General features: G+C 38.2%; 1 protein-coding gene across 4 annotated transcripts in view; it reads right to left on the reverse strand.

Annotated features, from left to right (window-relative positions):
* Positions 1-14059, reverse strand: part of cckbrb (cholecystokinin B receptor b) — an 86734-nt gene that overhangs the window by 66347 nt on the left and 6328 nt on the right. For all 4 annotated transcript variants that reach the window (XM_025063613.1, XM_025063614.1, XM_025063615.1 and 1 more), the window contains exons 2-5: positions 11194-11445; positions 8720-8981; positions 6862-6989; positions 4569-5114 (exon numbers count right to left, since the gene is read on the reverse strand). In XM_025063613.1, coding sequence (XP_024919381.1) covers positions 4573-5114; positions 6862-6989; positions 8720-8981; positions 11194-11445 — 1184 coding nt within the window. In that variant the 3' untranslated portion in view covers positions 4569-4572. The remainder of the gene's footprint in view (positions 1-4568; positions 5115-6861; positions 6990-8719; positions 8982-11193; positions 11446-14059) is intronic.

The following is a 14059-nucleotide window of genomic DNA, read 5'->3' on the forward strand; positions in this document are numbered from 1 at the left end:
TCAAACATCGGAGTTCTGCCCTTTCTGCTTCTGCATGGCGTTACAAAACCATTTGAATTTTGAATGACAACATTATCAATGCAAGTAGTGTGGAGAAGGGAAGTAAAAAGAAGAATTTAGAACAGTTTTCACTAACTATTGTTTTGTAAATGCAATCCTGTAGTTTACATCCAGGAACAGGAGTGGGTATAAATACACAGTATAAGTAGTAATGGGGTTGCTAAATACGACTCTATAGAAATCAAAGTTCCTAAGAAGCTGTCAATGTTCACTGCTCCACCATCTTCATGTGCAATCATCTCAAACTTTTTTATTTTAATTTAATCAAAGGGTTGACTTTTGCATTCATATTGTGAACGCTGCACCATTCAGAAGAAACTGCTTTTCTATTGTTGGTAAAATGCTCGGTTTGCCGTGGACAAATGTCTCCCTTCATCAGGCTATTGTTCAACTGGATGGACTGAGGAATGATGTTTGCCTCACCATTGACAGCTCTGGAAATCCCTCCAACACGACATTGATTTCTGGGTTGAAAGCTCATGCATTCATGAATAGCAGGCAGTGCTAATTCTCATCTGAGCCACAGTATTGAACAAGAAGCCATAGCATCAATAGTCCCTGATTACCCCAAACCTCAGTGCCTAAATTACAGTTCACATCTATAACAATTACAATCGTGTCCAAGGATGTTGATCAATAAGCAGTGTGTTGATGCTGCAGCGCTTAATCAGCACATTTGCTGCCTCACACTGAACACTTTGGGTTTTTGTTATTTTTAATTGACACAAAGGTTGTCTCTAGTTAAGTGTTAGTTTGTGTTATGATTTAACATCCATTAGGGGAGAGAAGTTGTGTAATGTTACTTGTTTGAGTGAATCACACAGGAACTGTGTGAAAAGTGCCTATAAAAGCCTACATTTAGTTTTCTCTTTGGTGCTGTTAGGACCACTTTGAGCTGAAGAGCCCCGTAGGCACAAAAATGGGTCAAGGGCGACGCCTGTGCACTTTAGCTTCTCAAATGTCAGCACCGTCTCGTATTTTAACCTTAGAAATATCTGCCAACACAAAGAAACTTTAGCATTTAGTTTTTAAATCTGCAAACTACAAGCATTTTATTTATTTTTTTCAGTCAGCAATGATTGTTCCATCCCGGAGGAACCAAGGGCTGCTGAAAGCTGGATTTATCTTCTTCAAAAGAAAAATGACTATTTATAAAAGAAATATTGATGACCACAGTAGTTAAAACACAAATTATTCAGCAACCAAGCAGAAAATGTTATATTACTGTTGATTTTCAGAAAAATCTAAGTTGTCAAATTTTAGTGGAATTGGTGTGCACAACAATGGTCAAGTTCTGTGCAATAACATATTACTACTTCATTTTCAAAGATAGATAAGTTGTATGTTACCTTTAATGGGTCATCACAGGTAAATCATCTGCCACATAGCATGTAATACTGACTGTATTTTACAAATATAAAACTAAAATATCATCTGTTGATAAGGGTTCAAGTAAAACTTTACTGAGACACAACATGATGTTTCCCAGTGCAAAAATAATATTTCCTTTTTTGCTCTTTAATCAAACAATAATATACATACAACAACCAAATACTGAAGAAAAGATAATATAACTTAATGTTATATTCTAGTCCTATTAATTCTACACAGTTCTATCTTGTCATTTCGGTACATTCCTGTTTTGTCCAGTGTCTATAGTAGGAACTATACAGAAATAGCCACTCATAATTACCGTAAATGTCAAATGGATTTTCATCTATTTATCGTCCATCGATTAACTAAATGTTAAGGGTCACAGTGGAGGAGATGAAGCACGTTTCAGGTGTCTCCTAGTCCAATATGGGTCAAACAGAAAGTAGGCATTCACATCTGAGTCCCTATGGATCCTAGTATAAGGAATAAGAAAATAAGAAATATAGAAAATAGGAAATGAACCAAGAGGAAATCCAACCAGAGGGTGAAAAAAAGGAACATTAATAAAGGGACCGAGTGAGAGCTGGAGGAAAAAAACAAAAAGGAAGATTTGACACAGTTGGACATGGACACTTTATTAGAGTCAGAAATACCATTACACAAAAACAGAACCAATCACCGACAGTTGAGAATTGACAGGATCTATAAACAGAAACAAAACACAGTCTGCGTTGAGAGAGTGTGTGTGTGTGTGTGTGTGTGATCTCTGTCTCAGTGGGTCATTTTCCAGGACCTTATTGTTTAGGAAAGTATGTTGAGGCTTCAGATTTGGTCTAAAACTAGGATTGGAGGTTAAAGTCAAATTACAGTTTGACTGAGGATCAGGATTAGGCCAATATTTGTAATTATTAGGTTTCAAAACACAAAACTGTGTGTGTGTGTGTGTGTGTGTGTGTGTGTAAGGCAGAGAAAAACAGCACAGAAAAAGAGAGAGAGAATAATAAGCCATATTTTACATTATCACATAAAATACTGAAAGCCAGTGATTTTCTTTTCAGCACGGAAATCTACATGCACATCTCTTTTAGATTTTACAAACGTCTGCCAAGTCAGAGGAGGTAAACAGTGACTGTGACAACAATCATAATAGCAGTGAATCTGCACTGACATGAGGAAGGCAGACCCATTGAACCTCCTGCGTCTCCGGCATGAACCAGTGCAGACCACTGTACTGCGCTGCACATTCCAACCAACGAGTAAACAGCGAAGCCTCACAGCATCACAAAACGCACAAACGTACGTGTCGAGAACACGAGGAGCAGCCAAGACCATCACGCTGAATATTTTACACACATTATGATTCGTGACACTTTCATTGCTGCAGAAGGTACGATGCTGACTGCAGGGAAAACCATCATTTACTGTATGTCCACCAGTCCAACTCTAACAAGGTCAAACTAACCAACGATACATCACTTCAAAGACTTTTCATTACCTTTTTTATCTTTATACAGACAATGTTTGGGAGAGATATACTGCCCACTCTCACATTATGTGCACACACACAGATACTGTACATTCACAACACACTTAAGGCAATGGTGGCCTGTCAACCGTGACAATTCAGGTAATAATTTTACCCTTATGAGTTCCTTCATTCTTTCTTTCCAGTTCATCTTCACATACAGTACACACTGAACAACCAATTAATAAATAACAAACAGCTCAATTGGGTTTTTTTAATCACAAAAAGTTGATAAATTGTTAATGCTTGTTTCTTAAACAATTTGGACTAATATGTAGTCAACATAATAACTGACACACAGGAGAATAAAGCCCTAATAAAGAGAATAAAGTATTTATCAAATACAAAAAATAAATTATATTTTCCAGATGCTAATTCTTATATACTTATATACTTCTTATATACTCCCGGGGCAGGAGACAACAGCACCCACACTAATCAGATGCAACCAAGAACTTAATCTTTGTCCCTATGGTCCACAGTATTACCTCAGCCCACATGGATCATGATCATATAAACGTTGATCATGTTGATCATCATATAAAAGTTCACAATGACTACACAGGTCATCAGCCTGGTCCATGTACCATAAACAGCCTAAACAGCTATTAAAGACAGTCATTTTATGAATTTGTAACAGATTTGTTTCAACAAATATTTCTTCTTTTTTTTCACTCGTCAAACTTTACTGTGACGTTACTGTGTCACTGTTATGAATAAGACAAGGAAACAGCAATGAGGCACTTACTAACAAGACAACATTACCATTGTATAAACAGAAAAACATGAAACAATTCAATGTTTATATTATTTTTATATGCATTTCTATGGCTACATCACGACTACTGAGGTTTGCTTATAAAGAAACAAACTTTGCTCAAATACTGACACCTACTATATAAAGACCCTGTTGTATGTGTAAACACATACAACTTAAAAATAATAAAATATAGATTTGACGATTGTTAGCTATAGCTAAAAGCTAACACTTTAAGCTAAACACAAAGACAACACTTCTTTATTTACATAAGCTGTCATCATGGTGGCGCTGTTACATTAAAATACAATCTAAAAAAAGGTTTGACCTGGTATAGTATTTCTTGTGATTTGTTACTTGTTACTTATGCTGTGACTCTCAAATAATACAACTTTTGAGAATAGCACATTGATATCGTTGTCGTGTTTTTTCAGCGTCAGTAGGAGTTAAAGTCAGGGACCGCTAATAGTTAAATAGGTTTGAAAGGTTACTCTTGTTTGTGCTGCATTGTCAGCTAAAAATGAAACATTTGGTTCAATTTTATATCATTTTAACAAAAAAAAAAAACGCTCTCAACATGTCAGTTAATTTAAAGATAATAGTCTGGCATACAATATTTAAGATTTGCATTTTCTTCTCCCCTCCCTCTCCCTCTCTTTATATATATATACGTTTATTTATATATATATATATATTACGTTTGTTGAAAATACACAGTAGTTTAACAGGTGCTCTGTATAACTATCTCTGCTTAATATTGACATATACAGTTTGATGGCCTGTACATTCTTTTCACATTGGTGAGGATCTGTGTTGCTGTAGTAACTGTGTCTCCTCGTCTCTGCGTCTTACCTCCTCAGCAGGCCGCCGTGGTGCTGACTGTGGTGTAACTGAACTTAGACATGGACGCCGCCGTTGCTATAACGTCTTCCTCGTTGTCCCGCAGCCCACGACAACGGCGGCGGTTACACGGGCCGGCGCAGCATGAGAATGTGGCGACAACAGCTTTGCGGAAACGCGTGTTCATGAAGCAGTAGATGATTGGATTGACGCAGGCCGAGGTGTAAGACAACAAGTGAATGAACGCGATCGGGGTTCCTGTGAGAGCACGGTTGGCAGAGGCTTTATTAAAAGCTCGCCATGTGTTGACACAGTAAAGCGGCATCCAGCAGAGAAAGAAGAGAACCACGATAATCACCAGCATACGGATGACTCGCTTTTTAGCCTCAAATTTGGCCTCAGAAGTGTTGCTTCTTAGCTGCTCAGCTTTAACTACTCTGCCCGATGAAGCCATGGTGGTCATCTCCACAGAATGTGGCCGTTGGACCTTGTGAACGTAGCAACCGTCCCCATCATCACTGCCATTGGACATGGTAGGGCTGAGGCCATTCTTCACATCTGTATGGAGGAGAGATGTGAAGGTGAAAAATAGTTTTTTTTTTTTAATTATTAGAATAAAAACACGGAATAAAACACTTTTATTTTAATTTTCTTAATTATAATATAATTTTCACTTAAAGGTGGACAATAAGGTGAACAGAAATGCAGTTATAGGTCCACTGCTGGGCACAGGGTTGGCTGCAAAAAGAACAAACGCAGCCAAAAACGTTTGTTAACAACTCTGTCATTTTTCCCCAGCAGTCATTTTGACAGTATTCCCTTTACGTCCATTCTGATGTTTTCTCTAATGTTGTGTGAATACAATTAGAAATAAAACACTTTACCTCTTGTGTATGCCATTAATTGAAGCAGAAGTGGTAAAAGTTAGTATGGCCAAAAAAGCTGCAATCACTGCATCTTTATCAAAAACTCCATAGAAATTTCACATTTATTCCTAATAATATACTGCTGCTTCTTTGTATTTTTTAATTGCACTTGCAATCTGCTTGATTTCAGCTTTGCTCTTCAAGCAAAAACTTTTTGAAAATCCCTATTCGATATCAATGCAATCTCAGTGTCAGATTTTACTGCATTTACTATTTTCTTTAAAAGCTGCGTTCAGTGGATATACAGTAGCTCCAGCACAGTGACAATGTTGAATGTCCAATGTCCTGGTTTGTGTAATATGGACATGCAGTATACAAGTGAATAGAGCTGCGTGTGGAAAGTGTCTGTAATTGGTTACAACCCTGTCTGACAAATTGGCTACAATTTGTTTTGCCTTCCTCATAATAAAAATAATTTGCAGTAAGGTAGCAGCAGAGCTCTGTGATTACACGTTAATCTATTTCAGTTATTTTGAGTGAACGAAACAGAGCCCCTCAAAAAGAGCAGCTGCTCTACCTAATGAACAGGAATGGACCAGAGTTATGTTTGACCCACAGCAATAATTAAACATAGCTGTGCACAATGTGGTTGCTTAATGAAAAAAAACTTTCCATGTAGGAGGCACTGTATGAACTGAATGCAACAATAATAGTCAAATATCAAGCAAACACAAACAGGATTTTTTTTTTTTAAATGTCATACCGGCCCTGATTTCTATGATCGTTTCTGACTATTTTCATTTCCTCATACACAGGTGTGTACCATTAGGATACACCCATAAAAAATATAATATCTACAACTATGTCTGAATTAAGCCTGATATTACTGTATAAAATGTATAGTATATAAATGTAATTTTAAATCATATTTCACATTACTGTACCCACCAAGGGACATGGGTGTAGTAATCCCAGCTGAATTTAGCTAAGTCAATGCTAAACTATGGAGTCATCAGTCTATATATTCTGGAGTCTGTTCTATTCTGCAGGTTCTGTAAAACAAAACAAAAAACACACAAACAGAGTCACTCACTCTGTTTGTGTGTTTTGTTACCGTTTTGTTTTTGTTGTTTTTGTGTGAGAGAAAAGTGTGTTGAGAACAGTGAACCACAGTTTTTTGTCTGGACATCCAGTGTGGCCTCTATTAGAATTGATTTATATTATATATATTTATATGGATAAAGCAAACAAACAAACAAACCAGAAGAAACAGGTGACCCCGACCATTTCCCAAGCTCTAACCAAAGTCCCTAAGCATCCCCAATAAACACACGCAGGCCCAGATTTGCTGGCTGACAATGTTTTTTTTTTTTTATTATTATTTATTTTCTTTGTTGTTTGCCACTCCTGTCTTTTACGCATCTGATGTGTGGCCTCACCTGGAGAGTCTTTTTTATGGCCCATCTCGAACCGGATGCCTTTGTAAAGTTCCCTGGAGATCAGTCCATAAGCTACAATCATCACCACCCCGGGGATTGCAAACAGCACAAGCAGGAGCAGAATGTACCTGGAAAAAATAAATTGATTTATTCCAAAAAATACCATATGTCTGTATCTAATGTCCACAGATAGATACTGGTACCATGTATGGAAGTAACAGAAATACAATATTGAGAAGCACAACTAAAGATTTCAATTTTCCACTGCAGTACATAAGCACTATTAAAAATGAAAGACTGCACACCATCCTGCCATTGAATTCTCTTCAGTTATATAAACGATCAGGTTTGCTGTTTTTTTTTTTTTTTAATTGATCCTAATCTATTCCGTCCTCAGCCAGGGCCATTGGCATCATCTCACATTGCCTACAGCTGAATCCACCTATGTCTACGGTATCTTTAAAAGTTGCTGAGGAATACTTATACATTCATTAAAACACACAATTAATGCCATTGTCTTTCCAGACACATTCGCATACGCCCAGGAAAGGTCAGCTTAGAATTAACTCGCACACATTAAGGCGACGGTGAAGCTCATAAAATCCTTGCGATCAAAAAGAAATTCCACATCATTAACGTCATCTTTATTCATTCATCGTTAACCTCTATAACCCAGCAGTGAACGCTGGGGGGAGCGGGATCCAATTCCAGCTGACGTCTGGTGAAATCAGTCCATCACAGGGTGACATATTGGGCCAAACAACTATTCCTATTCACTCCTACAGTCAGGTGCAGAGTCCCTAATTAACCTGGAGTTTAATCTTCATGTCATTTGGAGACTTTAATCCACAGGGATTAGGAATAACCTTACAGGTTTAAGAAAACACCTTTTTAGTGGTAATGAGTACAAAATGTTCTTTCAATATAACCCACAGATTATAAAAAAAGAAAATGATCCTCTTCAGTCATTTTAGTTACTCAACATATACCAAATAGTGCTATGTTTATTAGCATACATGCTACCCAACCTGACTTTATATTTACTTGTTTTTCTTTATTATTGCAAGTGACCAGACATTATCTGTATTTAAATATTCACTAACAGGATATAGACCCAGTAGGAGGCAGTAATACAATTAATGAAGCCTCTAGGAAGAAGAAGCCATTGAGCTAGTGTTAGCCTGGATAGCCAAACCTAGCTTAGCCTTAGGAGAAACTAACTTTTATAAAGTCTGTGGCTTAAAAACTGTTTTGATTGCAAAATTACATTAAAAAACATTAAGGAAATAATTCAGTTGTAAAACTTTTCAAAAGGCTAACTAATATTTTACAATGGGAATTAGTTGTCATTAGGTAAAGGCCTCAAAAGAGCAGCTTGGCTGCACTAATCCAGAAAAAAAGTGTTGACTGAGTTAGAAATTCATTCTTTATTGTTGCATATACAATAATCTAACCGTGAATTTCCCAACTGTGGGACAAAAAAAGACTTTCTTAAGTATGGATTATGGAAATAATAATTAATTTATGTATTAATGCAATATTATTTTTTAATAATTTTTAATATTCCATATTAAATATTAAAAGTTGGTAATTTAAGATGCAGTGCTATATATTGCTGTATATAGTGACAAAAATTTCTTTACCTATAATATCTGTGTTTTTTGTACTGAACAGTCAGCACAGGTGTGGCCCTGTAAAGGAATGACAACAGCAGCAGTAGCAGTGGCCCTCAGTAACTGAGTTTGAGACCGCCACTTTAGAGGTTGCTGCCCCAACATTAAAAAATGATGATCTCTGTTACTGGTGATCTACTGTAAGAAATAATTAACATACACACAAAGTCCCAAGTCCCACTCACCAGGTCTGCTCTGCCACTGGGAGGGGCCAGCTGTGACGACACTGGTGTACCGTGGTGTTATCAGAGCGTTGAAACGATTTCAAGTGGGTGACAATTGGATAAGGGATCATGATAATGAAGGCCACCACCCATGTGGCAGCAATCACTCGGTATGCATGGGATCTGGTCTGCCATACCCGTGATTTCAGGGGATTACAGATGGCGCTGTAGCGCTCAATTGCGATGGCAACCAGGCTGAATGTGGATATGCTGACTGAAATACCTGTGAAAAAAGAAAAATAGAAAGAGTAAAAACTCATTTAAAAAAATGTCATTTTCTTCTCTGTTCTGATTTTTGACAAACATCAGAGTGGCAATAACACGTTTGCACCATGTGGATGGAAGATCCGAAATCAGAGAAGAGTTTAGTCATCTTTGATGATGCAGTCAAAACAACTACATTATAAGATGCAGTATTGCTTATCTGAGTTCCAGGACAGAGGAAATCATTCTGGCCTCGGCCGTTGATGCAATCTTCCAGTGCTCTCTCCAGACAGGGGGAGACGGGAAATTACTTTTTACCTCTCTTACACCATCCTCAGGAAGAAAACATATTCTGTGTGTGTGTTTGTGTATCAGAACTGGTGGCTGTTATCTGTACCTACTCAAAAGAGCTTAAGAATAGACCCCCACGCTCAAACTGAGACCAGTGGGTCAGGAGGCTCCCTGAGGGTCCGTCTTTGTTCCATGGATAATCTGTCCACTGGGACATCGGTCTCAGAACTACAGAAAGTCACACTGGGATAAAGGGCTTCAACATGCATGGTCAATGTCCTCACACGACTGTCGATGTGGATCATTGTTCAGGACACAAAGCATCAGTGACACGCATGATTACTCCACCTTGAACAGAATCCAACCTAGGTGCATGTGGGGGGCGATGTTTTTCCTTCTCTTGGGTTTCTGTCATCTAATCTATGTGTTATCTTTTAAAATGAGCATCGTAAGTCTTCTCTTTATCACAACAAAGGCAAATATGTTATTGAAGGTTCACCGATGCCTTCAGGCGCACATCTGCAGTGAAAACCTGGGCGACAGTATTTGGGAGAACAGGTTGCAAAGGCTTTTAAAAAGTAAGAGATGAAAACGTATTAAAGGAACAAAATATATTTGAAGAAACAGAAGGAAAGAAGCAAAAATATTGAGAGGTAGAATTTAATCTTAAATAGTGACTTCAGTCTGCTGCAAAGTGATGCCTCGACACATCTGGGTAATGAGTAATTTCTGAGGTACTTGGAACTTTGAGAATCATGATTATGAAAATAAATCATTCAAAAAAGGGTGTTGGCTCACAACTTTGCAAACATTTTTTGGAGAAGGAAATTGGAAAAATCATTAGGGCTGTCAAATGATTTAAAATTGTAACCTGATTGATGTCAGGTTGGCTGTTGATTAATCCTGATTAACCAAGGTACAGAATCCACATTCCTAGACATGATAATAGAAATGTGAAGGTATTTACTTTAGTAAAACAAAACCCCTCTTTCCTGTATAAAGGACAAAATGTCTATCAACTGTGCATTACAGCAAATGGACCATGGAATTATTGGATAAAAAGTAACCGTCTTTCCTCACATGCTTTAAAATGCGTTGACATTTGTATCTGTGTCATTTCACAAATGATTCAAATGCTTACATTTGATGGTGATACCAATTTTCTTTAAATGAACATGACAAATGTCAAATTTATAAATTAAGATCCTGTTTGGATTTCGACCATTTCTCAGGTCCGTTAAGGACATCTATGTCACGTTGATTTATTCATCTGTTCAGGGTTTACAGGAAAGAATAACACATTTTCTTGGGGGACAGGCTGAACACTTAAGTCTGACATTTCCTTAACCTTTAAGCAAGGCTGAATCTTTTAATATCTTCCCTGTGATCTCAGTCTTACGTCCTTTTCTCGACAATAATTCCAAACACTACTCCTCCATTGACTGAAATTCCTAGTGACAGACACATTTCTAGCCTCTATTAAACGGCATTTGACCTCTAATCTGACAGAGCTTACCCCGAGTGATTGAAAGATGGCTGAGATGTGAATGGCATTTCATTGCTCACTCAAATTCAAAAATTCTTCTTCTGAGGAGAGGTCCAAACCAAAAAGGTTTCATATCAACACTTCACACATGTGCAGCTTTAGTCATACATAAAGGACAGAGTGTAACGGTGGTGTTTTTTTCTCTCTCATCTAATCTCGAATATTTCAAGTTCTTCAGGCTTTAATATTGGTTTGTCCAATTTAAAGGAACTTCACGTTGTTATAATGAATCACTGCAGTGTCCACCAGACTGATAATTATCCTGCCCAGTGACTTTTTAATCACGGTAACCATGGCCTTGGAATGCTCTTATTTAATCAACTGACTAATTCATCTGTATTCCTCAACCCCAACCAACCCCACTCCCCCGCCCCCTCACCACTCTTCCACTCACCCATGAGGTAGGACATGATCTTGCACATGGTGGCACCAAAGATGAAGTCCTGGAGGATATTCGGGATGAGGGTGAAGGGCATGCAGAAGACCACCATCATCAGGTCGCTGATGGCCAGGGACAACAGGAAAGTGTTGGTCACCGTGCGCATGCGCTTGTTGACGGTCAGCACTACGATGATCAGCAGGTTTCCAAACACGCTGAGGAAGAAGATGAGCGAGTAGAGCAGGATCCTCAGAGTGTGGTCGTCATCTGGTCCAGAGGAGAGAGTGTTTGTTTGACTGTTAATGCCTTTGTCCTACTTAAGCTGATCTGTTTGACAGTCTTAAGCCAACATTTGTTTTATGTGACTGTTTTTCCCTGGTGTAGTGTAGTACACAGTGGTACAGTACTGTAGAGTCCACTCTACCTTAGATTATACAGCCACTTGAGGTTAGACAGTGAGGATTTTGTGCGGTTCGTTAAGCCTAATTATCTAACTGAAGGTTGAATATATTGAGAGTGAAAAATACATTCAATTCAAAAAATTTGAACTGCTTTCAAATCCATTAAAGGGCAGAATCAGCTAGAAGCCATAGATTTACAACTGAAGTCTGTAAATTAAAAAGAAAAAAAACATATAAAGTGGGTTTTCGTGCAATTTTGAGATTTGGCTGGGGGGCAAAATTAGATGAAATACCATAAACAGACAGTAAATGCAGCATGGGGTCCGTCGTTAACCTCTGGTCGTTAATTGCAGTCAAATAAATCCAACAAAGAAGCACCAGTTCTGCTTTAACTCCGTTGCTTTGGCCTCTGTGTTATTCCCCTGACAGTATCTGTGTTGTTCTATTTCTGATTTATTCATGTATTTCATGACCTCTTCTCTGTCTTATAAAACTCTCCTAAAGCACGGCAAGGGTTTTCTCTTTATTTTTATCTCCGATTTTACAGTCGCTTGCCACTGCCACAAAAATGCCACCACATATAGATGTGTCCTAAAGAAACTAGAGACATTGATATTGTGTTTATAGACTTGAGACAGATTCATTTTTTCACTAATTTACTAACCCTGCATTTGATTAGACCACTTCTAGACAAGATACTAGTGAAAGATATTGATATAATTGTGTTGTTGTTGGTTAAAAACATATCAATACAAGGAAACAAGGATGAAAAATGACTTTCTGTAGATCTGAAATTTACTAATAAAATGATCTATGTACATTAAATGAGGAAATGTCTACAGGGTGCTGACGAATAATTGAACTATGAAAGATATTTGCAGCAGATAGGGGAAGAAAACAGCTCTCTGCTCGATGTTGAAGATGTTTCTGATCTAAAATAATGGCCCTGAGATCGTTTTAACAAAGCACTGAGGCCTGCAGCATAAATCCTGGCCAAAGCCTTTATCCGTTTAGCAGCACCACTGGATCATGTCCTATTAAAGCCACCAGTTATTTAGTTCCTTTCTTATCTTCACTCTACCCCATGCTCAGAAGCAACTCTCTTATACAACCTCACCCACTGCACTTACGATGGGATTCAAAGGCACCCAAGAGAGTCCAAACCATATCAGTGAGGCAGCAGCAGGTGCACTGAATCCAACTCAATTTTTAATCTTCAGAAAACTTGAAAAAAAAACGTCTTTCTCAAAGAAACCAGTGAACTGCATCTTCTGTTGGTCTGATCTGAACAGGAAACATCATAATTTCAGTGCTAAGCATACATTGGCACTAAATGGGGTCCCATCTGGACCGTTTTACAACATATTTTTCATTTTTCAGGAACCTCTTGACCTTCATGCTTCTCTATCCCAGCATTCAGTGTTTTCCTCCCTTGGCTGAAATGAACTGCTATTTCCGTTTTCTTTTTTTTTTTCTTTTTCTTTTTCCAATCGCAGTTAAAGTAGAGAAAAGCAGCGGAGCAGCCACACTACATGGACATGACTCATACAGTCTGTGAACACAGTCTCAGTGAAATACATAACAGCTTTGCTGAGCTTTTTTTTTTTTTTACTGCACCTCGATGTTAGCCTTTCTTCATTATGAAAAAAACATCAGTATATGTAACAAAAACATTTTTTTTTTCTTTTTTCACAGATTACACAGAAATTGTTTTAGGTCAGCAAAAACTAGGAAATGTACCAAATCCTGAAAATAATCTTGGTCTGGTTCATCTTCATGTTAAAAAATCTGACGCTGTTCTCATTGGACCTGTGGCAGGAGAGGGAAACCATTATGGCATATCCTCTTACACTTTCCATCCAACTATATTAGTCCTCACAGCTTGTGAGCAACAACACTGAATAACACTGGGATGAAACAGTGGTGCGAAGTTCTCTGGAGAAACACTGTGAAAGACTGGAGTCGCCGAGCGACTTCCCAGACAACATTAGGACCATTACATAAGTCAACACCGACCATTTGGCGAAGCTTTTTTGCACTCCGAGCCGACCATTATTTTCAGTGCTATTTACAGTTCAAAGAGCCAAATGACAGAAGGGAAGTCTGTTGCACTGGAGACGCAGACACAGCAGCTCCTTTAATCTGGGTGTGCTGCTCATGGTCATGTCCGACCGCTGCCGGAACACAGAACACACATATATCTTCTCCTCAATATATGCAACAGCAAACTACTCTTGAATTTCCATTTCTTCCCTTCACTGAATCAACCGTGATAAGATGGCTGTTGTTCCTGTCAGACCTATGTGTTGGAAAATGTCACAGCCTCAGACTACATCAACAGAGTAAATGTCATCCACAGTTTGCCACAGAGCCGAGTGGCACGTATGGACTTGATGAGGTACAAATACTACTGGAAGAGACGGCAGCATGCAGTCCGTAGTGAGTCGCAGTAGTCAGAATTAGAAATAACAGCTTGGTTG

The sequence above is a fragment of the Cynoglossus semilaevis genome, chromosome 16 (assembly GCF_000523025.1).
Source record: "Cynoglossus semilaevis isolate Cse_v1.0 chromosome 16, Cse_v1.0, whole genome shotgun sequence".
Lineage (NCBI taxonomy): Eukaryota > Metazoa > Chordata > Actinopteri > Pleuronectiformes > Cynoglossidae > Cynoglossus > Cynoglossus semilaevis.